The sequence below is a fragment of the Cibotium barometz genome, chromosome 1, assembly GCF_041138505.1.
Source record: "Cibotium barometz isolate CiBa-2024 chromosome 1, ASM4113850v1, whole genome shotgun sequence".
In the NCBI taxonomy this organism is placed as follows: Eukaryota; Viridiplantae; Streptophyta; class Polypodiopsida; order Cyatheales; family Cibotiaceae; genus Cibotium; species Cibotium barometz.
This window is the reverse complement of record NC_141046.1, coordinates 56955767-56982739: the sequence shown is the minus strand read 5'-3', so window position 1 is coordinate 56982739 and position 26973 is coordinate 56955767. Positions and strand designations below refer to the sequence as shown.

At 45.5% G+C, this 26973-nt stretch overlaps 1 protein-coding gene across 1 annotated transcript in view; it reads right to left on the bottom strand.

Annotated features, from left to right (window-relative positions):
* Positions 1-3329: 3329 nt before the first annotated feature.
* The window catches only part of FUS6 (COP9 signalosome complex subunit 1), a 35305-nt gene continuing 11661 nt past the window's right edge, over positions 3330-26973 (bottom strand). Inside the window, exons 2-6 of the mRNA XM_086803927.1 lie at positions 14482-14802; positions 13345-13461; positions 13159-13244; positions 4078-4312; positions 3330-3928 (exon numbers count right to left, since the gene is read on the bottom strand). Of these exons, the coding sequence (XP_086660053.1) occupies positions 3752-3928; positions 4078-4312; positions 13159-13244; positions 13345-13461; positions 14482-14802 (936 nt within the window). The 3' untranslated portion in view covers positions 3330-3751. The remainder of the gene's footprint in view (positions 3929-4077; positions 4313-13158; positions 13245-13344; positions 13462-14481; positions 14803-26973) is intronic.

Genomic DNA, 26973 nt, shown 5'->3' with positions numbered 1-26973 from the left:
GAGGTGTTTGGAGTTTTCTCCATGTGAAGAATATTTGTCACCTTCTCTCCATCTTTGACCGTCATGTTTTCACTACCTGTACTCTCTTCTTATACTAACACTTTAGCTATATGCCCCACTTTCCCATAGTGGTGGCATGTGAGCTTTATCTTTAGTCCTTCCTTTGCGTGAAAGAAGGCTTTCTCCTCACCTTTGATATAGCCATTGTAGCCTTGCTTTTGATTCCTTAATCCTCTTCCATGAGTGCCACCGCTATACCTATAAAGGTTAGTTCTAGGAGGTTCTTGATTGTGAACACTAGTAGCCCAAACTCTTTCATGGACATACTCTTTAGTAGCATGGCTAAGGTATCCTCCGCTTGTATTGGTGCCCTAATATACATGCTAATTATTGCATTATGCTTTTCATTTTATTCACATGTGTGGGAAATGAGTCATTAATATTCATTTTTTTAAGACCAAAATCTTGGATTTTTATTTCAAGACCAAAGTATTGGATTTTAAGACTTCTTTCCCTTGGCCTCAGAAATCTATTCTGGCTCATCCCAAGCCCATTTTGATGTACCTTTGTCATCAATAATGTGATGCATGAAAGCATTTCCCAAACCTAATGCAATGATAGTATTTTCATTTTCATCTTTACTAAGCCACAAATTCTTCATATCCTCATGTTCTAGACACTTCTCCCTTTCTACTTACAATTCTCATTTTCTAGACGCTTCTCTCTTCCACTTATCATTCCCTATAAAACTATCCTTCACCAAAACATATTTGATTTTCACTTTCCATGTGCGAAAACCTTCTCCATCAAACTTCTCTCAATGAGGAATTAAGTAGCCATGCTAATGAACTTAAGCTTCTTTTGCAGGTAAACGCACACGAGTACATAAAATACTCTCCTACTATAACAAGCAAAGATTGGTCCATAGTGTGAAACCAACTATATTCGTTGGTGCTATAACTGTCATAACTCTAGTACACCAAAGTGACTATCACACAACCTATAAACCAATAATAACATATCATCCATAATCACACCAACAATATGCATAAGTGCAAAAGCTATCACCCAAGCGGGTCATCAATGTCTGCAGTACTAGTTGAGCTCGATATCTCCACATTATACACATGTGGGTGTGTGCACGTGTATTTGTGTGTATACACGCACGCATGTGTGAGTGAATAAGTGTATGAGAGAGAGTGTGTGTGTATGTGTGAGTGAGTGAGTGAGTACATACGCATCTGTGACTGAATAAGTGTATGAGAGAGAGAGAGTGTGTATGTGTGAGTGAGTGAGTGTGTACGTACGCATGTGTGTGTGTGTGTGTGTGTGTGTGTGTGTGAGAGAGAGAGAGAGAGAGAGAGAGAGAGAGTTTTGTTTTACATACTAATGTTGATACATGAATATAAATTATAAAGATAATTAATTAAATTATCAATGAAACCTCTGTGTGTCCAACACAATAAATCTATTTTCTATATAGGAAAGCATTCTCTATATAAGAATTTGATGGTAAAACATGCACAACTCTATATTCGCTATATAGAAAGTTTTCAATTACTTAGATAATGACTCCTATTTCCTAGCTAGACTTTGAGATTCCCTACATAACAATCAGCATTTCCTACCTAGACTTTGAGATTCCTTAGATGACGAGACTAATATTTCCTAGATATATAAGATTGAGTACCTAGGAAAATTAATTCCCTAGTTTTATATTAGAAATCTCCCTTTACATAACTAGGAAATCTCTAAAATTTCCTTATATATTTGGAGATTTTCTAAGTTCCTTGTGCAATAGTTAGTCAATCTAAATTCAAGAGAAACCATTGTAATTTGCTTCCAAAAGCGAAATCTATTCCTCATACAACCAATGTTCTCTTGAAACCAAGCATTGAAGATTATGCATGCGAGTCGCTAAAATTATTTCCTTCATGAGAATGGATGTGAGACTATGCTGCTTTCAAATGATATTGTTTAATCTAGTGGCAGCTCTGGGTTGCTTAGAATGCCTTTGATCCCAATGCGCAAACCACACACAAAACCAAGCTGTAGGCCCACAAAGCCTATAGTGTCACCTGCCCAGTAAGGAAAAAAAGTGTCCGGCCAAGCTAATCAAGTTTCTTACCGTGTTCAGCCAAAAAAGTCCTTGAATATGAAGTGCAGGTGCAAAAGCCCAATGTTGTCCAATGAGTGTACAGCACAGCCTAGGGAGTCATTAAGCCACCCTGAGAAATTTGTATACATGAAAAGGCCACACCAAACTTTTGGAGTCACCGGGCCACCCTAGGGAATCCAGATACATGAGCAAGCCACCCCAAACTCGTGGAGCTAGTGAGCCTCGAATTAAGAGCAAGCAATCGAAAGTTACAGGCAAAAGGAAAACTATTTAACTCCCCCACTTCTTAAAAGAGAGACTTCACCAAGGCTAACTAAAATCATTTTGTGCTGCAAATAATTTTTGGACTGATATTTTATTAGAAGGTGGAATTAGCCTTCCTCCTATCTGTGCATTAACAACCATCTACAATCTCCAAAGACACTCAGGAGCTATTCGAGAACCCTACTAGACATCAAAACTTGCAAGACAACCAAAAAAGCCAGGATGCCCATTGTTTACCCAAATGACTTTTCTGCAAACCTTATCCTAATTGTGGGGTGTAATCGACACCAAAAGAGGAAAGCTCATTACAGCACCACAGTACAGGAGCCAAACGTATATTATCATGTTTCTTACCATTTCTTGCATGAAACAAAAGAAACACTTCAAACAAAACCCCAATTTGAGAGTTGAATTCCCAACTCTGCTCATTTATGGCCTCCCAATGACTCACTCCATATCAAGAAAGAGTGCTAACACGTTGCCACTCGATCAAGATTTAATTTACTTAGAAACCTTGACATTTCAAGTTTGAGGCATGCCAACCCAAAGCTTTGAAAAAAAATGAAACGACAAAAAAAGAAAAAATGTTTCTTGTGACTATGATGAGAACAACTGAAGTGCAATATTAACTCCATTAGACTTCACAAATCTTCAAATCATCAACTCCAACATGCATAGCATAGGCTGCATGTTGACATCATGCATAGCATAGACTGCATGTTGACATCCCCACTCACGTCATGTCCACTTAAGTAGATAAATCTTCATAAATAAACCACCATATTGAGTTCCTATCACTTGTCCAGAGGTGAAAGGCAAACTCATCCATGATGAAGGCTACAGACAACCAGCGAATGATCAAAGAACATGCGTGCACACAGACAAGGTCGCCAACAACTTCCTTGAGAATCTGTGCACGACTTGAAAAGAAAAAGCAAGCCATATATCAATTCAATTGATGTGTACAAAAAAATTAAATGAAAGTCTTAGTTTTGTAATAAAAAGGAAGGTTGGCTTCGAGTACCCCATCCATGTCTGGTGACTAAGTAAACCCTGCTTAGTAAAGCACTTGTATGACAATTAAGAAAGACTCCCTTTCGTTCAACTAACATGATTGATATGTAGTTCTTGCATCCTTCTGGACTTTTTAAGAAAATGGAGAGAGATTGACCCAGAAATTCTGTGGAAACAAATGTGAGACTTAAATTTCTTCCATTTTTGACACCCCTTCAATTTTTTTCATTTCTTGAAACAGGCAAGTCTTTAATCTAAACAAAGCACCATTAGACTAAGACTAAATCTTGCCAGTAATTAGCTGCATTAGATCTGATAGTGAGACACTCCAGATAACAAATTACTTTCACTCCATCATTTTCTCAAGCCTCCTCTCATCACAAAGTCATGCTTCAAGAGATTTGCGCGCACAAGCATGGCACGTGTGTCTCTTTCAAAATCTGAACCAGTCTGGAGAACTCGTTGAAAAGTCCCATTTCTCTGATCAGCGTGGCGTGCATGCAGAATCTTGTTGTGTGAATCAATTCGAGCCTGAACCAAAAAAATTGATCCCCATACATCAAAAGCATGCAAAAGAAAATCCCATGCTGGTGGACCTTACACGTGAGAGAGCCCAAACAAAAATTTGCAGACATACAAGTCAGTGGATCAAGGACCCAGTTTAAGCAATTCACAGTTACCTGTATTTGGTTCTCCATGATTAAAGCTGCAAGCTCTTTCTCCAAGCCCGCTACCGTTGTTTTGAAAGCACCAGCCATTCGATTCAAATCCACAGAAATGAAAGGAGTTGTGTATTGAATGAGAGCTTTGTGACGAATTTGCTCATACAATGTCTCCACGTGGTCATGAAGGTGAATATCAAGTAGCAGATTTGTTTTCAGCTTCTGCAGGTAGCCCAAGCACGATGCATACCGACTGCAAACAATGAACATTAAGAGCATGATATCAACATAGGAGCTCTCTCTCTCTCTCTCTCTCTCTCTCTCTCTCTCTCTCTGCACGCTGCTGAACCACAAGAGAAACCCAAACCTGTGCACTTGCCACCAACTGCGCATGAAGCCCTAACCCCAGCCTGCACACTGCACGCTAGACCCTAACCCACCTGCATGTGCATGGGACCCTTTCTGCACTGCTGCATCCTTCATTGTTTGCAGTCGGTATGCCCAAGCTTAAGAACCTATCTCTCTCTCTCTCTCCACACACTATTTGGTTTGTATGCTGATGAGATCTCACTCTTTGTGGACAGATTTGGAGGTGCAGGCTCACAACTGGCCAGCAGTCACCCCACGAAACCTCAATTGTACAGAGAGCATCATTGAGGGCCCAAGGTACTTACACATGCACATGTCGCATGCCATGCAGATAGCGATTGGCCAACTGAGGGTGTCTTCTCATCCCTTAGGGGTGAGTCTGGCATAGCCAAGGGCATCCCACAAGATGCGTGTACATGAAAAGTTTGCACCACTGGTGAGGTGGAGGACAAGGAGCACTATTTGTTCAGATGCCCACCCTACTATGAGATCTAAGGGAGATTTCATTGTCTTTTCCGGGTCATGCAGCATGAGAACAGAGATGTTTAGGCATGTAATTACTGGAGCTTTGCCGTCACACAGAGCTGCAAATCCAAGATATCCTTCGGTCATGATGAAATACTCAACCATGGAAAAGAAAAAAAATCTGTTTGAAAACTAACTACGCAAGCTAAAATAACCATGTGATGCTACATGAAGAGAATGTATCATACAGTGATACCATCCTCCCCTAGAATAGAACGCAAAGCAGCCATAGCATCTCCCTTCTCTGATGGGAGCTCACCATGTCGCTTGCAAGCTCTAGATATATAATGGCACTATGTGCATCTGTAAGCATGATTTCATCCAGTACCCTTGGCATGCCAGATTAAGATACTTTGTTTACTTTTTTAATGATTTGGCTGTAGTTTGCAGAATGTAATTGCCACCTATTGCATGCCACTGTGCGTGATGAATGCGGTTCGATGGCCTACCATTGTCTCATAGACACCTGTAAATGTCATCTATTGCATGCCACTGCGTGATGAATGCAGTTCAACAGCCTACCATTGTCTCATAGACCCCTGCAGACAAAATTTTCTTCCTTTTTTCTCTTCCACTCGCATGTGCTAGATTGGATTTCTTTGAAGGATGCAGATGATGGCCTCAAGCCTCACACCAAAAGCCATTACCATAAAATTCTGAAAGAGCTGGACACGAGACGGTAAATGGATTATGGGAGGGTCAACGTCGATGACAGGCCAAGAAACAAGAACCTGTCAGAATTTGCAAGGTTCATACAGTGGGCAAGGTTGCAGTACCCATATGGCATAAGAGGCCTGCACAATAAGCACAAGAGCTCATTTTCTGCTGCCTTTAAAGAGGTCTTGGTTCTAACGTACTGGCATTTGGAACGGCTAAAGAAATAATGGTCTCTTGTGGCAAAAGCAGGTCGACCAGACCTGGTCAGCAGGCAGCGGGCCGAACAGCATCATAAGGGCCTATAAAGAGGTGCCCAAGCCCCCCTCACTCTAATAGCCGAATTCTCCTTTCTTCACCTCTGCAGAAGCAGTCTCCAAGCAACCTTGAAGAGCAGGAAGGCAGATCTAGCCAGTGTTTGCATCTGGGCAGCTCCTCTGCAACTTGGGCTGTGAATCATGATGAAAGTGTCGGTTGCCTTTTGTACTTCAGACATTCAGTTGTACATTCTTCCATTGTATATAGGTTACTTTGTTTGCAAGTCTTCTGTGTTCATTCTTGTCTGTTGACACATTCGCAGCACAAGTGTCTTAGAGTTCGTATCCAATCTTTGAACTAAGTGCTGGTACTCGAAAGGATAGAGTTGGTACTCCAAAGGATAGAGTTGGCACCCTAAGCACCTGATTTAGCATCTACAGAGGCTCCTTTTTATCAACAAGGATATGGCGATTCCTAGGACGAATTGGCGATACTTCACAAAGCAGGGTTTTTTGTAGCCATATATATGGTAGTGATGTGTGTGAACACATTAGGACCAGCCACAACACTTTTTCCCTCTTTAGGAGGTTTTTTCCCCGTGCATGTGAACACCCTCTTATTCACTTATTGGGTGTCCTTATCTTTTGTACGTGGCACTCATTTCATTCACTAACATACACCGAGTTGTGTGCCTCTCTCTCTCCCATTCATGATTGATATGTGTGTGTGTGGGGGGGGGCCGGGGGGGGGGGGGGGGGCGGGGGGCGCTGCTGCTCCAAACCCTAGCCCAACATTTGGTATCAAATCGGGTTCTCCTTCCGGCCGTCACCTGTCTAAGCACACCACTGCCCGCACCCTGTACACAATTGACTCGTGATTGGAGGTGATAAGAGTCAACCTTCCACATATATCCATCCGCCATAATAATATGAATGTACAAAGCAATACATAGAGTGTCCTTCCACACTCGATATCCAAGGAAAAAAACCACATGGAAAAAAGTGCTTAGGTCTTGTTCACACGTAATACCACCATAAGTGTGCATTTGCCTTAAAATCCCCCCTATAGTGTAATTGTAAACCTTTACAAGGTAGCACATCACGCTTTGTATGATAGCAAGCCTAAAGCTTTTCGGAAAGCTTCAAACTTCTCTCTAGGCAAAGCCTTCGTAAATAGATCTCCAACATTATCTTGTGTAGGGCAGTAAGATAAACTGACATCCCTTGCATGTAATCTCTATCTAACATAATGATAATGGATCTTAATGTGCTTGATACGTCATGAAATACAAGATTTCGTGCCACGGCCATAGCACTCTAGCTATCACTAAGAATAGTAGTGGGTGTCTGCTGACACTCACAAAGATCAGCCAAATACACAATCTGCAATAGCAGTGAAGGCTGCCCTGTACTCAGCCTCATAGGTAGTGCCTTTGAATTTCTTGCTTTTCCAAGTTCTTAAGCCATTGTTGCCTATAAAACACGATTCCCACTCGTGGATTTCCTGGTATCATAATCACCAGCCCAGTCTAAATCAGTGTATGCATAAAGCGCACACAAAAAAAAAAACCAAGATCCAAGGTACCCTATAGGTAACAGAAAATGTGTTTAGCAACTTGCCAATGCTTTCTACCTAGACGGTGCATGAATTTGCTCAAACCATACAACGCTTTGTGTAACATCCATACTTTATGTTCCTCGCCAGGAACTTCAAAACCACTGGGCTGATTCACAAACACTTCCTCTTATTATCCCCATTCAAGCATGCAATCTTGATGTCCAACTGATGCACTTTCCATTCTTTATGAGCAGCCAATGCAATCACTGAATGGATTGTCATCCTGGAAGTAGGAGCAAAAGTCTCCTCATAATCTATTCTCTTTTTCTGAAAATATTCTTCAGCCACAAGTCTTGCCTTGTACCTATCAATGGTACCATCAGACTTTCTTTTGAATTTATACCACCACTTTGTTCCAATATTCTTGCCATCTGCCAAGTCCACAAGATCCCATGTATTATTCTTCATGATAGAAGAAATCTCATCCTGCATGGCTTGCACCCAGTGCTCATTCTCATGTGCTTCTTCATAAGAAGAAGGCTCTTTTGAATCAAAGAGGCCCGCATGACAAATGCAAACTCCTCATGCTGTACATTCAATGCATGGCTGGAACTAACCCTTGTTCTTCTTTCAATGAAGCTAAAATTTTGTATCTTGCAAGGTTTTCAACAACCAAGGGCAAAGGTACACCCCTTAGGCTGGCCATATAAATTCCCATGGCAGCCTTGAAGCAAGGTGCCCACAGTCTGGTCCATCTCTGCAGAAGGCGTCCAGCAACCAATCAGTGCTTATGGGCGGCCAGCAATGGGGCAGCCAGCGCACCAGGGGCGGCCAGAAGATGACCAGGGGCAGGGAAAGCGACCAGCCATCAGCAAAGAAGGCATACCAGAAGAGGCTGTGTGTGCAAGAAAAAAGCACGCCAGACAAGGTTGTGCTCCAACTGTGTGCGCAAGAAAAAAAAAGCATGAGGCAGCTCCTGTGTATAGCCTAGCAGAAAAGGGAGAAGAGGAGGAGGAGGAGGAGGGGGGGCGTGGGAGGGGGTGGCGGGGTGGGTCTGTTAACCCACCAATAAAAGAGGGCTTGTGTTGATATCAGAGGCGACCAGCTTTTTTGAAAAAACGTGTTTGGAAAGGAAGCTTATTTACAGCTCGATCTTTTTTATTGGCAAGACTTCTAAAAATAAGGGTGCCCAAGGATCACAATTTTGTACTATGCACACGGGTGAAGTTATTCCTCTTGTATATGTTGGGATTCGGAGCTCAATAGGTGTGAACACCCCTTATGTCCGTGGATAGGATAAAAGTGCCATGTGTCATCAATTGAGAGTCTGTGTGATTTCTATGGGTCAAAAGATAATGCTTCAAGCCTACAAAAACATGTACTTGGTGAAGGTTCAACACATCAATCAAAATCATTTTTGAATCGTGCACACTTCTCTCTCATGAGCTCACCATTTTTGGGTGACTGAGCTTGGCTCAAAGATGGCCTTCCACCAAGTCCATCTCCTCCGACTCACCGAAGTGGCTTCATTAGGTGAGCCACCTACATGGATGTCCACATATCACACGCCATGAGGATTACCATAGGCGAGATCAGAGTCTCATCCCATCACCTACACATAAGAGACTGGGAGAGCCACAGGAGTGAAGAGAGCACAGGATTTGCAGATTATGCCACATGGAGGTAGAGATAGAGGAGCACTATATCCGCCGATCATCCCATCACCTACACATAAGAGACTGGGAGAGCCACAGGAGTGAAAAGAGAGCACTATATCCGCCGATCATCCCATCACCTACACATAAGAGACTGGGAGAGCCACAGGAGTGAAAAGAGAGCACAGGATTTGCAGATTATGCCACACAGAGGTAGAGACAGAGGAGCACTATATCCGCCGATGCCCAATATACTATGAGATTCGGAGAAGATTCCACTGCCTCTTCCAAGGGCTTTGGTCCACTCTCCAGGATTATGGACTTCCCAGACCAGAGATGCCTTGGTATGTTTCTACTTGAGATGGGCAGACACCAAAGGATCCTCTCCAAAGACCCCAAGCCTCAGACACCACCCCTTCCTCGACAAGCGACTATCACCAGCTTCTTCAGAGACGAAGGGGACAAGAGCACCCCCTGATTCACCCACTAGAGCTATCCCGTTGAGATAGACCAGAGGAGTCACACGAGAGCCAGAAGCAATACTATAGCATGCCAAGCGCCCTCCACCCCCACAGCGGACATCTGGTCTACAGATCCAGATTCAGGACATCCTACAACGGCTCCTAACTACTTCCACTCAGCCACCCAACTCGGTGGACCTACACGGCCTCTTGGCAACTGCCGTTGATTGCCCCATGGCCGATGTTCTACATGGACCACTACCAAGGAGAGGTGCACCCTAAGGATATTTGTACATTACCTCATCAATCACTCACGACCATCACTCAGTTCTTCCGACCACGAGAGGACGCCACACCAGCCATGGATGACATACCTACAGCCTCATCGAGCCAAACATTATCATGCTCGACCCCCCGCCAAACCCCACTTTGGCGTGACTTAAGACCCGGCCACGACACTTCAGTGAGCCTGACGTCCCAGACTCCTTGGACCTTGGCAGCAACACAAACATCAACCCTAGCTTGAGGAGATCTTGGAGAGGCACAGAGCCAAGAGAGGGCACTCCACACTAGATCATATCTTTACACTACGAGGGATCATTGAGGAGGGGAGAGCTCACGGGCATCGGATATACTGATGCTTTGTGGATTTCTGCAAAGCTTTTGATACTGTCCGACGTGCTAGCCTGATGAGGAGAATGCAGGATATGGGAGTGCCAGCAGAGATGCTGTGGGGGATCAATACACTTTGTGAGTCAGTCTCACAGGCAAAGTACGGGCTCCAGGAGGTGACTTAGAGATCATACACAGCCCTATCGGGATGAAGCAGGGCTGCCCCTTGTCTCCTACTCTATTTGGTCTATACATTGACGAGATGTCGGATTACATAGACAGACAAGGAGGACCAGGAGCACATTTGGCAGGAGTCCTGATACCGATCCTCTTGTATGCAGATGATATTGTTCTTATTTCTGATTCACCAAAGGGGCTGCATAGGATTTGGATGCATTACGGACCTTTTGCGAGGACCGGGACCTCACTGTGAGCCTTGCAAAGACCAAGGTCATGATCTTTTAACACCTCCTCACAGTGGATAACTAGATCTGCAGTACAGTTTACATACAGTGGAGAGCCTGTGGAGTATGTTACCTCAAATGTATACATTGGGATCACTTTTGCTGGACCTCAGTTCTTGATGCGGAAGGCGGCCGACGCTAGATTGATGAGGGGATATGCAGCCCTTGGCTCGCTAGAGAGACAATGCTCACAGATACAGTTTCAGGAGCCAAGGACGAAGCTTTGGCTATTTGATACTCTAGTTACACCTACACTACTGTATGGTGCCCCCATATGGGGTCCTAGCTTATACCACAGGAGGAGACAAAGGAGAAAGGCGGCCGAGACAGATACAGAGGAGGTATATGATGGGTGGAAGCCGATGGAGAGCCCCCTAGTGGCGATGATCTCACGCATGATTAGGAGTAAGCCATCAGTGCCACATGAGATTGTGTGGGCAGAGATGGGGCTGCACCGATAGTGACAGAGGCTCTCCTCCAGACAGTGACATACTGGCATATGCTATGGGTGCTTCCACTTGATAGATACCCCCGGCTAGCCGTGTTTAGGGAGATCTTGGAGGATCTTATAGTTGGTGGCAGAGCAAGCCTGAACACAGGAGCAAAAAAGCAAGATTTGCATGTCTCACGCATGGTTGCAAGAATGTCAAGAATCCCATATATTTTCCTTGTGGTATTTGCTAGGGTTTTGATCTCAGTTGAAAACTTATGGTGCTTTTTGCGGTTTTCTGTCAACCAGGCTTGAAACATGTGGTCTCGAGGGTGGGGGGAGAGAGAAGGGTTCACAAGAGAGCGTGTATGCAGAGAGATGTGTGTTGTGCCATGGTTCGTTTGCATGTAGAGATCCTATGCGCAAAAGCCCTAAGAGCCGGCCTTGTGTTGGCGTGCATAGCCGTCATGGAGCAGGATTGGTATGCGTTGAGCATGGACTGCATGCTGCAGAAAGCGTGTGGAAACGAGGCTGTTGGCTAAAATTATGTTAGGCGAGCATACAATGGCTCAAACACCCAAATGACAGGCCATTAGCACAAGCATGAGGGGCTGGTTCAGGTCAGGCAGTCACAGAAACCAAAACGCAGCAGGCAGCCAGGGTGCCACAGGCCGTACACTGTACGGACTGCCACATGGCAGCCGTACAGGGTTGCGGGGCTGTAGCAATGGCGCTGCCGCAGGTTCAGGTCACAGCAGACATGTAGAAGGGCAGCACAAGCAACAAAAATCACATGTGGAGATAAACAAAGCAAAGTGGTGAAAACCGGTAAGTACAGGAGGATCTTGGGCCTAAGGCCAAGCAAAGGGAGGGGTGGGGGGGAGCTTGACAGCTATCGTTCACTGTAAAAAAACATACATTCTATCAAACAAATCATGCTTTGCCTGCCTGCTTTCAAAGCATAGATAAAAAGAAAGGCAAAGTTCAAACTTCAAACACATGCAAAATATGTAGACAAAGTGGCAACATACTGCAGAAGTGCTCTCAAAATACCACTGAGTCCAATAGACTGAAATACAGATGTTATGACAAATACCATTGAAACTTAAAAAAAACAAAAAACAGGCTGCATTTCAAACATCTGAATGAAACGTATAGTATGAAACGTGTTTCATTGCTACTAAGTGAATCTTGGAGTATGTTACAAGGAGTCGTCCTTAAGGGGGATCGGGCATCACAGTCCAACTTGGAGTTGGGGGCAGCCTGAAGTGCTTCAGTGCTTTTGCGTTGCTGGAAGATGGTTCTTGCCCTGAGGATTCTCACCACGGGTCAGTACTTCAGCATGAGCTACTAGACCAGTGGCTAGTATATTGTCTTGAGAGGTCAGAGAGAAGATTTTGTAAGCAGTTTTGTTTGTGAGTTTTGATGCTGGCAAAGTAAGGACGAATGTTAACCTCTCCAATGGAGGCAAAGTGATCTCCCAGTTCTCCAGACAGTCCATTCACACACTGCCAGGTCTCACAGGACCACATGGGCACCGGTAAGGGCTAGACGGGCACCAGGCACATCAGCTAGAGCAAGCACGCTTTCAGGCAACACACCAGTATCATAAAGGCTTCTTAAGAGGCATCACGCCCCCCCTCACTCTCCTCATCACACTCTCCTTCCTTTGCCTCTGCAGAAGCAATCTACAGGCGATCTTGAAGAGCAAGAAGATGAATCTAGCCAGCGTTTGCATCTGGGCAGCAGCAGGTTTTCCGTGCAACTTGGGCTGAGATCAGAGTGTTGATCACCTTTTGCACTTCAGGCATTCAATCGTACATTCTGCGGTTGTATTTGATACAAGTTTAGAGTAGGTTACTTGTGGGTGATTGTGTTAGTGAGTCTTTTAAGTCTTTCACCGTTCATTCTCTGTTAGCACATTCACAGCACCAATAATCCTACATTATGATATTTTCCATTCTGCAAGAATTAGGGCCCTCAAAACATCAAAGTGCCAATCCATTGATGAAGCTGCAGCTAGTATAAAGCATCACTGCATGCTAAGTGTGCGACAATAGTGGGGGAAGGGAGTAGGATATAATAATTTGTTCAAAATGATTTAAAATCTGTACCTTGCATAAAAGTCGTGAATAAGTTCTCGAACTTCTGGAACTAGCTCTAAAAAGTTTTTAAAGTTGAGATTGTCAATTACTTTGCTCTGTACAAAACAAAATTATTGGTTTTACAAGAGCTCAATACACATAGAAGTAGCCCACTTAGAAACACGACCAGATAATGAAGATGGACAAAAAGCAGACCTTCAGCTCTGCTCTGTCAAAGGAAGCCAAAGCACAGAGACCTCCATATGTTGCCACATCTTGAGGGGCAATTACGTCGGTGTAGGTAACACCGAGGTCAAAGCTGGTGTCAACAAACTGCACATGCCATGTATGACAAAAATGTGTCAACTCTGCATGGAACAAGGCTACAAAACATAACCAAAATGATGATAATCTAGAATGCAGCACTAACTTAAAAGAAGCATATAAATTTGACTGAAAAAAACACATGTGCAATGCTCTCAAGCTATCAAGCTGCCAGTACTTTGTCTGCAGTAGATTGATCATAGATATTAGCATATGCAAATATCATATCAGAAGCCTAATTAAGGCTGATTCAAGGTCTCCATCCAGACCTTGAGTGAACTCTCTATTGTCATTCGAGTGTCATTCGAGTGTGCAACATTCGAGTGTGCAACATCCATCAATCACAATCAAAAGCAACATCGAGTGTCATTCGAGTGTGCAACATCCATCAATCACAATCAAAAGCATCATGGGAGACAGTGCTTGCAAGATAGCATGACATGTACATTAGCGTTTACAGTCATGCATCATTAGTTTATGCACAATCTTGCATACAGTCAGCTCCTGGGTCAACAGTCAAGCATATCATGGAAGACTGCTTGCACTATACCTGAAAAGAGAGGCACAACCCATAGTTGTGCCTGTTATGCATTACAAGAACATGTATGAAGGTAATCCTAAATGGCACTGTCATTATGCCACAGGTAGGTCAATGAAGCAGCTCCCATTCTGATGCAAGTGTAGCGCAAATCAACAGAGTGAGAATGATGGTTACTCTCTTACTTGATCTGAAAACTAGTTCTCTCGTGGCAGTTCCATATGCCAAACACATCGTAAAATTGAAACACGTTTTTAGACATGTAAACCAGGTTGTCATGCAACTATGGCTAGGAGGCTTTCCTTGTGGCTCCTAGAACTCGTGCCCTTAAAAAGGGCTAACACACTGAGAATTATGACCTTTAGCCCGAATGTGTAAACGAAGACTCAAGATCTCTACACTCAGCATGCATCAATACCACCTAGCTTAGATTTGACTGCTTTCATTTTAAAAATACTTCAGATCCTTAGTACTGGACGAAAAAGGGATACCTTTCTGGCAGCTAACTTGTACTTCTTACTCTCCAGATATCCAAGACCTGCATCAACACGCAGCTTCGCTATAACCTGAGGTTCCTGGTTATCAGGTGTCTGATCAGCCTTCGTGACATAATTTGAGACATGAGCAAAATGCCCCAGGTCGATGGCAACAAGAATGACATTGAGGCACATAGAAATGATGTGCTTAGAGGTAGTGCAGTAGTCTCTTGTCCGGACAAAGCATTTGAATGCTTGTTGCAAGTCCCCACGCCCATAGTGGAAATCTCCCAAGTCATTATATCCCATTCGAATGCTCTCCTTGATCAAGTTTGTCTGAAAGCCCACAAGCATCTATATGAAGGACAGCTTGATAGCTTCTCAAAATTCAAGTGTTAAAATACTAACTTCAAGAAAACAGAAAATTTCAAATTTCAAAAAATCTGCTAGAGAGGCTTCCCCAAAAAAAAAGACTATCGAATAGTTTTTTCTTTTTCTCTTCCTTTTTTTTTATAAAGAAAAATATATATGTGGCGCTTCAGCGTTTTTTTTCGAAAAAATCAACATGCTGCTTTTTGGGACGTTTCTTTTCCGCGTTTTGCTTTTCTGCTCAGCGCGAATCGCTTCGCCTCTCTTGCGCTTGCTGCACGGCACTTCTCTCTTTCTCTTGCTTGCGTGCCTGCCTGCCCACGTGGCAACCAGTCTCCATGTGCACCTGCGACCAGCCTTTGCTTTGCTTCTCTCCTTCGCTTGTGCAGCCAGCCGCCATGCAATCACCCGCCTGTGCCACAGTGTGCCATGTGGCTAGCCACACATCAGCTGCAGCCCACCAGTCCTAACAGCTTCCATGTCACCTACGCCACGTGTCACAGTGCCAGATGCCTGTGCAGTCAACCACACCTGCAGTGCCAGCAGCCAACTGACGTGGCAGTGCCACCTTGAGACAGAAAGAAGCTACACCTGCAACAAGGCAAGAGAAACACACATATACATGCACATGAACAAACACATGAGCATGCACACATGAACAAACACATGAGCATGCACACATGTACACACACAGCAAACATGTATCTCCATCCACACACGTGTACAAACTTACACATGCATTTATAGGTAAACATGATTGATGAATATTAAACATGATTAATGCATAATTACAATGCTTAAGAAAACGACGTAAAATACTCAGTCCTGTAACATACCCCCCTCTTAAAACAAAGCAATCGTCCTCGATTGTTCATTCAAAGGATCTGCCAACTGAAACAGAACCTAAGTAAGCAACAAGAAAACTATGTCCTGCCAACTGAAACAGAACATCTGAATACCAGCATCCAACTCGTGAATAGTAGTCATGTCCCCCTGGATGCTTTACCTTCTCTGCTCATGACCATCCCACAAGATCCACAATCAGGAGTACATCATGAACATGAGTAAACACTGATGCATATCAAACGAAAGTCTAGAATAGGCGTCCCCATTCTCTGAAGATATTCGTATATCCATGAATCAAACCATGTGACTAGTACACATATATCATAGAAATCCCATAGGCAAATATACTGTCATGTCAGTATCTCGAGTGTGCTCATAAGAACACCAAGCGACTTCCAGATCTCATCCAAATGAACTCTGTGACAAAGGAGCGGAGTCACCCCCCTCTTGAGTAACAAGCAGTACTCCAAAATCCATAGCTGAACCTGTTGAAGCACTTTCTACGGTAGGCTCCAAACCAAAAGCCTCGAGGTAAAGTTGTAGTATCCTAGGTGAATTTGCCAAGTCACCTTCCTCCATCCACTTCGAATCCATAGGTGAATAGTTCACAAACTTCACCAGATATTGACGTGAAACTTTCCCTCTGACTTTTCTTTCTTTATGTGCCAAAATCTGTTCCGGTTGAAGAATCTCATCAAGTTCTTCTACCTCTGGTTGCGGCTCATCAACCTGCTCTGTAGGCACCGCACCTCTAAAAGGTCTAAGAAGACTCACATGGAATGCATTATGAATCTTCTAAAGATCCGGTAATTGAAGACGATAGGAAACATCACTCATCTTCTCAATCACCTGAAAAGGCCCATAGTACCGCATACTCAATTTAGGATATAAGCTCTGTTTACCCTTCATTTTCCTGAGTCTAGCCTTCTCAAATCTCAAAAGCACCCAATCACCCAAATCAAGAACCAATGATCGACGGTGAAGGTTTGCTGCTTTCCTCTGTTTCTCTTGAGTCCTTTGAAGAGCCATTTTGACCTTTTTGTAAGCCTCATCCATATTCTCAACGAAACGATCTGCCTCGAAGATCTTATCTTTTGTATGCACGATCGAAGGTACTTTCTTCCCGCCTTCCACAATCTCGAAAGGTGCCTTTCCTGTCGAAGTGTGAATAGTGTGGTGTTGTTGTAAGCAAACTCCACCGAAGGAAGATACTTTTCCCACTATTCTTTATGATCCGAAACATAGCACTTTAGAAGATCCAATACAACTGAGTTGGCAATTTCTGATTGCCCATTTGTTTGTGGATGAAAAGACGATGAGAACTTCAACGAAGTCTTCATGTTCTCGAACAATGCTCTCCAAAATAAACTCGTCATTTGAGGATCTCGGTCACTAACAATAGATGTGGGCATCCCATGGTATTTGAAGATATTCGTCAAAAATATCCTCACCATTTGCTCTGCATTAATCTTCTTCCTAACTGGAATGAAATGAGCCTGTTTGCTAAAACGATCTATGATAGTCCAGATGCCATCATTCCCACTCTTTGTTCTAGGAAGATCAAAGATAAAATCCATAGCAATACTCTCCCACGGTCTATCTGGAATAGGCAAAGAATGAAGTAACCCAGGTGTCTTTTGACGGTCATACTTCACCTTCTGACAAATGATACAATCACGAATAAAAGCATCAACATCCCTGCGCATAGTAGGCTAATAAAAGAATGCCTCCAAAGCCTTCACTGTAGCCTCAATACCACGATGGCCTGCATAAGGCGGAGCATGGCATTCTGTCAAAACCTTCTGCCTCAGCTGAGATGTGACACACAATTTGTCATGCATCATCAAGAATCCTTCCTTGAGAGAATAATGATCAACTCGCTCTCCTTCGGTCAAACGATCAAAAATCCGCTCAAAATCTGAGTCATTAGCATACTGTTCTCGCATATCATCAAGTTCATGATGAAAGATAATGGAGACGACGGCCACATGTGATTTCCTAGACAAGGCATCCCCTACCACATTCTTTTTGCCATCTACATGAACAATCTAAAAGTGAAACATGGACAAAAAGTTTGCCCATCTCATATGCTTCTCTGAGAGCTTCGTTTGAGTAAGGAAGTATCGAAGAGTCTAATGATCACTTTGAACAATGAAATCAGCCCCAAGAAGATAATGCTTCCAAGTAGAAAGAGCATGAACAATCGCAAGAAGCTCCTTCTCATATACTTATAGATTCCTTTTTGCTGGTGACAAAGTTCTACTCTCATAAGTAAGAAGCTCCTTCTCATATACTTGTAGATTCCTTTCTGCTGGTGACAGAGCTCTACTCTCATAAGCAATAACATGTCCTTCTTGCATAAACAGCTCCAATGCTATTCCCGCATGCATCACATTGTACCACAAAAGGTTTATGAAGATCCGGTAAAACCAAAACTGGACCAGTGGTTAGCTTTTCCTTAAGCTTGTTGAAAACTTCCACTTCCTTTACTGTCCATCGGAATTTTACATCCTTCTTGGTCAGGTGATGTAAAGATGAAGCAATTTCTGCAAAGAATCAGATAAACCTCCTGTAATATGAACAAAGTCCTAAGAAACTTCTCACATCATGAATAGTCTATAAATCCGGCCAATTCTTTATCGCTTCAACTTTTGCTGGATCCATCCTGACGCCATCCTTAGACACTATGTGCCCAAGAAAGTGAATCTCCTACATGAAGAATTCACTCTTTTTTCCATTGACAACCAACTTATGCTTTCTGAGTTCCTCAAAGACTTTGGTCAAATGCTCCCGATGCTCCTTCTCTGAGTGAGAAAACACAATCATATCATCAAAGAAAGTGGCCACAAAAGCACGGTGGGGTCGAAAAATCCGATCCATCATCCTGTTAAAAGTCGCTGGAGCATTCGTAAGACCAAAAGGCATAACCAAAAACTCATATAAAGTCCAAAGGTTGTCCTGAAGGCTGTCTTGTGCACATCTTCTGGCCTGATGCAAATTTGATGATATCCACTCTTCAAATCAATGCGACTGAGGTAAGCTGCTCCCTGTAATCGATCCAAAATATCATCGATTCGAGGTATAGGGAATCTGTTCTTTATGGTAATCTTATTCAGTGTCCTGTAATCAATGCACGTCCGCGAAGAACCATCTTTCTTTTGTACCAAAAGCACTGGTGAACAATAGGGTGAAGAGCTCGGCTGAACCAACCCTTTGTCCAACAGATCACGCACTTGGCTCATAATCTCTTGTTGGGCTGCACTCACCCTATAGGGTGGCTTATTCGCTGGTGAACTTCCAGGAATCAAATCAATCCCATGATCCTCAGGCCTAGCAGGCGGCAATTCCCCTGGCAAAGCCTCTGAAAAACAATCTTGAAAACTTTTGAGAAAATCCAATCTTTCCTTATCCAGCTCAGATAGGTTAGTATCCTGATTCTCTTTAACAAACAGTAAGTAAACAGAAAGATGTTCTTTATTAGACGCGAAATGGCCGAGGCCGATACAACATGAATAGATTCCCCTTTAAGCTTTACATCAAGAGTGTTGAAAGTATCTACCACCGCTTTAACCTTATGGCACCAAGGCATACCCAACAAAACATCACAACCCTCCAAAGGCATAATGAAGAAGTTATCCTCTCTGTCCGTGTAAGTCTGCACACTGAGACGCAGTTCCCAATGATCAGTGTAACCTCAACCGAATGTCCAGGACAAGCCAAAGTAGCCTCAAGTAACACACCCATCTCCTCTGGTTTGATGCCCAACTTTGCTACAAGCTCGAGGGTGATGAAGTTTGCACAAGCCCCAAGATCGAAGAAGATCAAAACCTCTTGATCTCGAAGTCTTCCCCATGCTCTGCATAACTCTAAAGATGCATCCCCTTGCTTCATCCCTATCAAGTCAGGTACTAGTCTAGCAAACGGTTTCTGTTTCTTTGCTTTAGGCTCTTCTTGTGAATCATCCGCGTTTTTAGGTGCTCTCTTCGGACACCTATAGTACCAATGCCCTGCTTCTCCACAGGAGAAACATTTGTTGCCAGCTATAAGCTCTTTCCTTTCTTCATCTGTCCTTTGAGGTAAAGGCTGAAATTTTCTCTTCTTGGATTGCTCCTTCTCTCGTGGTTCCGTGTTTTTGGTCTCTTTCGATTCCTTTGATGCTTTCTTGGAGAAAAGACGTTGATCCTTGAATCCTGACATCTGACCAGTAAGCATGGCATATCCAGTCTGAGCATTTTCTATCATCTGAGTCATATTAATGACCTTTGTTTTGATGCAATAATCTCGAAGCTCCTTGGGTAACCCACAGCAATAAGTCTCTATCTGCTCAACCAATGACATGGGCCTAAAGGATGTGACCGGTAGCAAAGCATCCCAAAATTTCTTGTAATATTCTTCCAGATTGTTGCAATCTCTGGAATCTAATCGATGCCAAGCTTTCATAACATCCACCTCAAAAGTCGATGTAAACCATAAGGAAGAGAAGATTTGCTTGAACTCCACCCAAGTGCTAGGTGCTATTCCTTGATGAAGAAGTGTCGACCACCATTGAAGAGCATTACCCTTTAGGAAAGAAGTTGTCTTTCGTACCTTAGATGCCTCTGTGAAGTTACCACCAGAAAATGCCGCATCAAACTGTTGAATGAAGGTGAGAGCCTTCAAACGGTCCTTTGCACCACTAAAAGTATCAAACTTTATTGCAGCACCACCCTCTTTATAATCTTTTGGCTTCTCGCCTTGAACAAGATTCTTATAGGGATGTGGTTTGAGAAGAGAATTGCCACAGCATTAGATCCTATTCCCATCATACCACCTCCCATACCAGGCATACCAAAAGCACTTCCACCACCGCCACCATAAGTTCCATACATACTTCTTGGCATACCTCCAAACATACCTCCATGCATACCTGGTTGCATACCATAGCTCCCAGTCATGCCCATGTTGGGTACACCCGTCATGGAATGAAAGACAGAGCCTCCGCCAAATAACCGGGATGAGAAGTATTGAAAGGGTTTCCATGGATAGGTGGGGGAAAAGAAGAAGAAGAATCGGAGTATGGCTGAAATTTGGGTGGATGGGAGTCGAATGTTGAGGCTTAGCTTTCTTCTCAGACCCCTGCCTCCGTGGTTTGGAATCAGTTTTGAAGTTTCGTGGAAAACGTGAGTCCTTTGCGAGTTCCATTAATTCCTCCATCAAACTCTGCATCTTTGCTTCATAGGTGGCATCATCATCTTCAAGCTCTGGCATATCGGAAGGTATTTCTTGCTATCTTTCCTCGTCTTCATCGAAGTAGTAGTCGTCCTCTTCCGAAGATAGATCCTTCATCTCTGCACTAGTTCCAGCCATAGAATTAAATGTGTCGACCATAGACTCGCCTTCTTGAAAAAGTTGACGATGAATCCCGGCAATGGAACCTTGAAACCGGCCTTCAACAACTTGACGGGCGGTGAACACACTTAATCACACTTTAATCACTTTATGAACTGGAATATTAAATTTGGAAAAAAGAAAATATTTAAGTGGAGCTAGAGTGCTCCTGCACAAAAGACCAATTGGCCCCAAAGCGTGGCGGCCCCCCGCAGGTATTTATTTATAACTCAAAGTCAGCGTAGCCTTTGTACGATTCCCGAGAAGATTCCTCCTTGATCCACAGGGAGGAGATCTCCTTCAAGCTTTCACCCAAGATGTGTTGTGGGATACAAGAGCCTTGGCCCCCTATTTATACAAGTTTGGGGGAAAAAGCTATGCTTTTCCCCCTTGGAAAAATCTACTAGAGAGGCTTCCCAAAAAAAAAGACTATCGAATAGTTTTTTTCTTTTTCTCTTCTTTTTTTTTATAAAGAAAAAAATATATGTGGCGCTTCAGCGTTTTTTTTTTCGGAAAAATCAATGTGCTGCTTTTTGGGGCGTTTCTTTTCCACGTTTTGCTTTTCTGCTCAGCGCGCATCGCTTCGCCTCTCTCGCTTGCTGCACGGTGCCTTCACGACTAGCTGCCCATCGCCTCTCTTGCGCTTGCTGCATGGCACTTCTTTCTCTTGCTTGCGTGCCTGCCTGCCTGCCCACGTGGCAACCAATCTCCATGTGCGCCTGCGACCAGCCTTTGCTTTGCTTCTCTCCTTCGCTTGTGCAGCCAGCCGCCATGCAATCACCCGCCTGTGCCACAGTGTGCCATGTGGCTAGCCACACGTCAGCTGCAGCCCGCCAGTCCTAACAGCTACCACGTCACCTATGCCACGTGTCACAGTGCCAGATGCCTGTGCAGTCAACCACACGTGCAGTGCCAGCAGCCAACTGACGTGGCAGTGCCACCTTGAGAGAGAAAGAAGCTACACCTGCAACAAGGCAAGAGAAACACACATATACATGCACATGAACAAACACATGAGCATGCACACATGTACACACACAGCAAACATGTATCTCCATCCACACACGTGTACAAACTTACACATGCATTTACAGGTAAACATGATTAATGAATGTTAAACATGATTAATGCATAATTACAATGCTTAAGAAAACGAGGCAAAATACTCAGTCCTGTAACAGCAATAGTTGAACGGCAGTAAAGACTAATGGCAGAGGTCTGGATGGGGATGCTATAGTTGCTACTGTGGAAGTGGATGCCTCGGCAGACTTTCCGACCTGCAACTTAGTGCAATCTTTCTTACTGTATCCCCCAGTGTGGCAGAAGAAACAACACTTCTCTGTCCTGTACCATGTCTGTTCATCCAACTGGAGGTAACCTACAGTGATGTCCTAGCTTTTTCCTCGGGAGTCTTCTTGGGCGTAGAATCCTTCTTATTGCCCAAATGACCCTGAGAATTTTTCTTTTCGTCCTTCTAGTCTTTGTTGTTCTGAGCCCCCTTACCCTAAGTAGATGACTACTGTTGGGGCTCAGGATTAGATTGTACCTACTTGGGCTTACCTCCGTTCAGCATCAATTCATGATTCTGAGCGAGAGTCAATGCCTGTGCATAAGTCTGAGGCTCAAAATTCCAAACTGGGTGTCTAAACCTCTAATGAATTGTCTTAGGTTATCTTCTTCCGATATGCCCAACTGCTGGGCCCATGGTAATGACCTTGTTGGAATAGGTCAAAACAAGGGAACCACCCTGAGTGAGTTTGTAAAACTCATCCTAAAGATTGGTCATATACTAAGGTGGAAGAAAAAGGGCTTTGAGGTCAGCCTCGAAAGTAGCCCATTCAAATTAGAATTGGCCTATGATGGGGTTTGTGTGAAGTTGTGACCAATGCTGCCACCAAGTGACACCTTTCCCATCGAGTTGGGGTGCTGCCACATGGACTTTGTCTTGTGGATCTGTAATTTTAACTAATGGAAAATGTGCTTCAAATTGATGAATAAGCTTAGTAACAGTAACATGATTGCAATTACCATCATACTTACTAAAATTTGGAGAGGTTCGTATGACGGTGGTGGTAGGGGCAATGGAAGTCAAGGCATTCTGAGCCATCTTGGGGAGGGATGCCAGTATCTGCCCACCGTCTGCTAATGCTAGATTTACATAGCCTCCGAATTGAGTCTTTGCTGAAACTCTTGATCGACAGCTTCTCGATGGCACTAGTTTTCCTCATACTTGCAAGTGGCTTCGTTATCCCTTTGTTCCTCCGCACGTCTTTGTTCTTCTTTATTTTTTTCTTATGTCGCTTCTTCACGTCTTTCGTTGTCTTTTCTTCTTTGTTCCTCCAAACTGAAGAACATTTGTGCCAGATTTGAGAGGCCTTCTTTAGGCTACATCTTCAGTGAATTTATTTGCTCCATCATTATTCTCAGGAGCTCCTCTGTGCTTGGCGGAAGCGTACTTTCTTTTCGTGTGTCGCTTTGGAAGCTTTGTGCCTCTATAACTTCCTGCTGGCTTTCTTCTTGATGTGATTTCTCTCCCGACATGATGGAGGCCTAGGTGTTTTTTCAAGACCGCAGCTTTACCATCCATCAGATGCTCTCTCTTCTTTAGGTAGCCAAGTTGGGTCACCAACCTAGTACTCTGATACAAATGTTACATGTGCGGAAGCCTTGCTATACTAATCCATAGCCCTAAGCTTGATTAAGAACAAGATGTTGATTAAACACGCTTAACACAAAGGAGAGAGAAGAAGAGAGAGATTGGTGTCGGAAACTCGCTCGCTGAAGCTTTCCCCTCCCCCCCCCCCGCTCGCGCTGTCGCCTGCACGTAAACCCCCCTCCCCGACCTCGCGTCTGCTCCCCCCGCCTCCTCTCTACCCTCCCAGCTGCTCCCCCCGCCTCTGCCCTTCTCTTCAACACACGCCCCCCTGCCCATCTCCTTCGCGCCCCCTGCTCCCTCCCCTTCCTCCGCGACCAGCCCCGTCCGCCTTGCCTCCGCCTTCTCCTCCCCCCCTTTTCGCGGTTTTCCTCCGCCCCCCCCTCCCCTTCGCCTGCCTCCGCCCTCTCCCCCCCGCCTTCTCGCTTTTCCTTCGCCCTCTCCCCTTCCTCCGCGACCAGCCCCTTCCGCCTGCCTCCGCCCTCTCCCCCCCCCTCCCTTGCGCGTTTCCTCCCCCCCCCCTCCTTTTGTGCAGCTCGGTTCTTGCAGGACACTCTGTTTTCGCTTCGCCTTCGACTAAGCTTCAGACACTGATGGAGGCTGCTCCCGTCCCACCTCAGAGGGACTCTTCCGCAGCCCCTCGCCCGCCCCTGAGGATACCAACATCAGGCTTTCTCTTTCACCAGAAGAGGAAGCGAGCCTCGCCGCAGAGGTGGAACGCCTCCAGGCACATTCACCATCTGTCGTATAGTCGACACTCGCCCCAGCAGAGGGAAGATCCGAGATCTTCTCCAGGCCCGCCTTCTTGCAGATGTGGGCAAGATCCTGGACGTTCAGTTACTGGGCCGCGAACACTACCAAATTGAGTTCGAGACAGCCCAGAGCGTGGCCCAGGTCCTAGCCATGAGTCCCCTTGACATCAGGGGCACTCGGGCCTTCTTCAAACCTTGGCAGCATGGCTTCGACCCAGCAGCGGCCGAGCAGGGAGAGCGCCTATTCCATGTCACAGTTTGCTTCCCTGGACTCCGCCGCGAGTATCTTCCGCTCCTTTCTAGGATAGGAGCATTGGGGGCTCGGTGCTTGAGACTGGCCCCACAGCAGCTTCAATGGTGGCTAGAGCAGCTAGCCTGCCTTCGGTCAGAGTTTTGGTTCCTGACATCTCCTCCCTTCCGAAGGTCATTCAGCTACCTAGGATAGGGGGGGGATGGATCGATCAGAGAATGGAGTTCTCACGGCTCCCGAACCAGTGTTTTATATGCACGCAGGTCGGCCACCTGGTTAAGGCCTGCCCTCACAGAAGACCCCGACCTTCACCGCAGCAGCAAGCCCCCGATGGCCCGCCCACAAATGCAGCTCGGCAGGCAACCTCCACGACACCTGCTCAGCCCACAGAGACCTCGGATTGGCAACCTAGACAGGGGCGCCGTAGAGGGAGACAGCCACAGCAGCATGCCCAGAGACCGATGCAGCAGCAGTCACAGTCTCAGCATCACTGGGTTCCAGTGAGAAATAGCTTTGCTCTCCTCCAGGAGGAGACCCAGCGCAGACTGAGGATCAGGAGATGCCAGCACCCCCTCCTTCGCCCCCACCCCCCCTCCCCCGTCCCCCCCTCCCGCCTCGCTTCCACCTTCGCCTCCTCCCGTTCCCGCTCCCGTTTTATCCGCGGCTCCTTCCCCACCCCCTTCTCCCCCCCCCTCCCCCTCCGCTTGCCTCAGCTCCTCGGGAGGCCCTGGCAGTACCCTGGCGCTCACCTGCTGTCCGACAGGCACTGAGCACCGACCTTGCTCGAGCACCGCAGAGGAGACCTACCATGCCGATTCGGGCTTCACGGATATCCTCTATCCGCAGTCGGCTGAGTAGTCTCGACACTAGACAGCGCTCGGAGGCTTTTGACTACTCCTTCACACGGCTTTTTGGAGCGGAGGGCCCCCATGAGCCAGCACCCATCAGAGTTCATGTGGTGATACCTCCGGCCCGAGGGGAGGAGGCACTTGATTCAACGGTGGCCTTCTCCTTCCCTCTTTGTGGCACTAGCGACCGGGAGTGGACTCTGGATCTCGCTCTCAGCATTTTGAAGACTCAGGTAGTTGAGTTTTCTCACCATGTGAGCGATCTGGAGGTGACAGACGTGATAGGCCGACTCTAGGAGCTGGCTCATTTCTTTGATTCCGGGAGTGCAGATGCCTCCGAGGTTCGCCACTTGATGGTTCGCATAGTGGCAGACCTAGCACGCGACCCTGGATATCTATGTATACACGAGGTTGCTCTCTAAACGGGAGGCAGTCGCCATGGGACACAGCCACTGGCGCCTGATCCGAGATTCTTGCAGCACATCGGGTGGGCAGATTCATAGCCGCTCGGATGGGGACTATTCTCCATCCAAGCCGCTTGCGAAGGCCCGCCATATGGCTGAGACAGCCTCCACCTCAGTAGGTCATCCATGAGGATCATCTCATGGAATGTACAGGGCCTTGGCGGCACACACTATGTACGTTATCGTGGTTGCTTGAGGCAGGAGCTTCAAAGATGCCTGGTTGGGGGCAGTATTGATATTCTGATGATGCAGGAGCACCATTTGAGTGAGAGCAGGATTCGGAGATATGGTTCCGTGATGCCTGGCAGATGGGACACATTTTGGTCTGCAGGGTTTGGCCCCTTGGGTGGGCAAGGAGGAGTATGTATGGTCATTGCGGATGTATGGCAGCAGGCCATTGTGGATCGCAGGGTCATTGTGCCTGGTAGAGCACAGTATGTTATTCTGATGATGCACGATGAGCTCTTTGGCGTGCTCACAGTGGAGACCTATTACGATCCTCAATACTGTCTACAAGGTCCTGGCCAAGGCCTTGAGTTTGAGGATCCAACCCTTCCTTGGGGAGTTGATTCATGCTACCCAGACAGGGTTCGTCAAGGAGCGTAGTATCCTTGACAACATTTTCACCTTCTGGGAGGCAACGGCCCGAGCTAGATTTCTCGACGAGGACCTGGTCGTGATGCTTCTTGATTTTGAGAAGGCATACGATAGAGTCGATTGGGGTTTCCTAGACGGCACTATGCTTCGCCTGGGTTTTGAGCCAGTCTGGATTCGAGGAGTGGCGGCTCTATATTCCACAGCTCGTAGCCAGGTGCTGATGGCAGGAGGACGGGGCCGAGTTTTGAGTTGCCCTGGTGAGTACGAGTGGCATGATCCTTATGCGTCCCCCGAGGCCACAGAGATTACCTTTTTCCAGTACACTGTTCGGTTGGGGAGGCATATTTTGACTGCGAGGAGG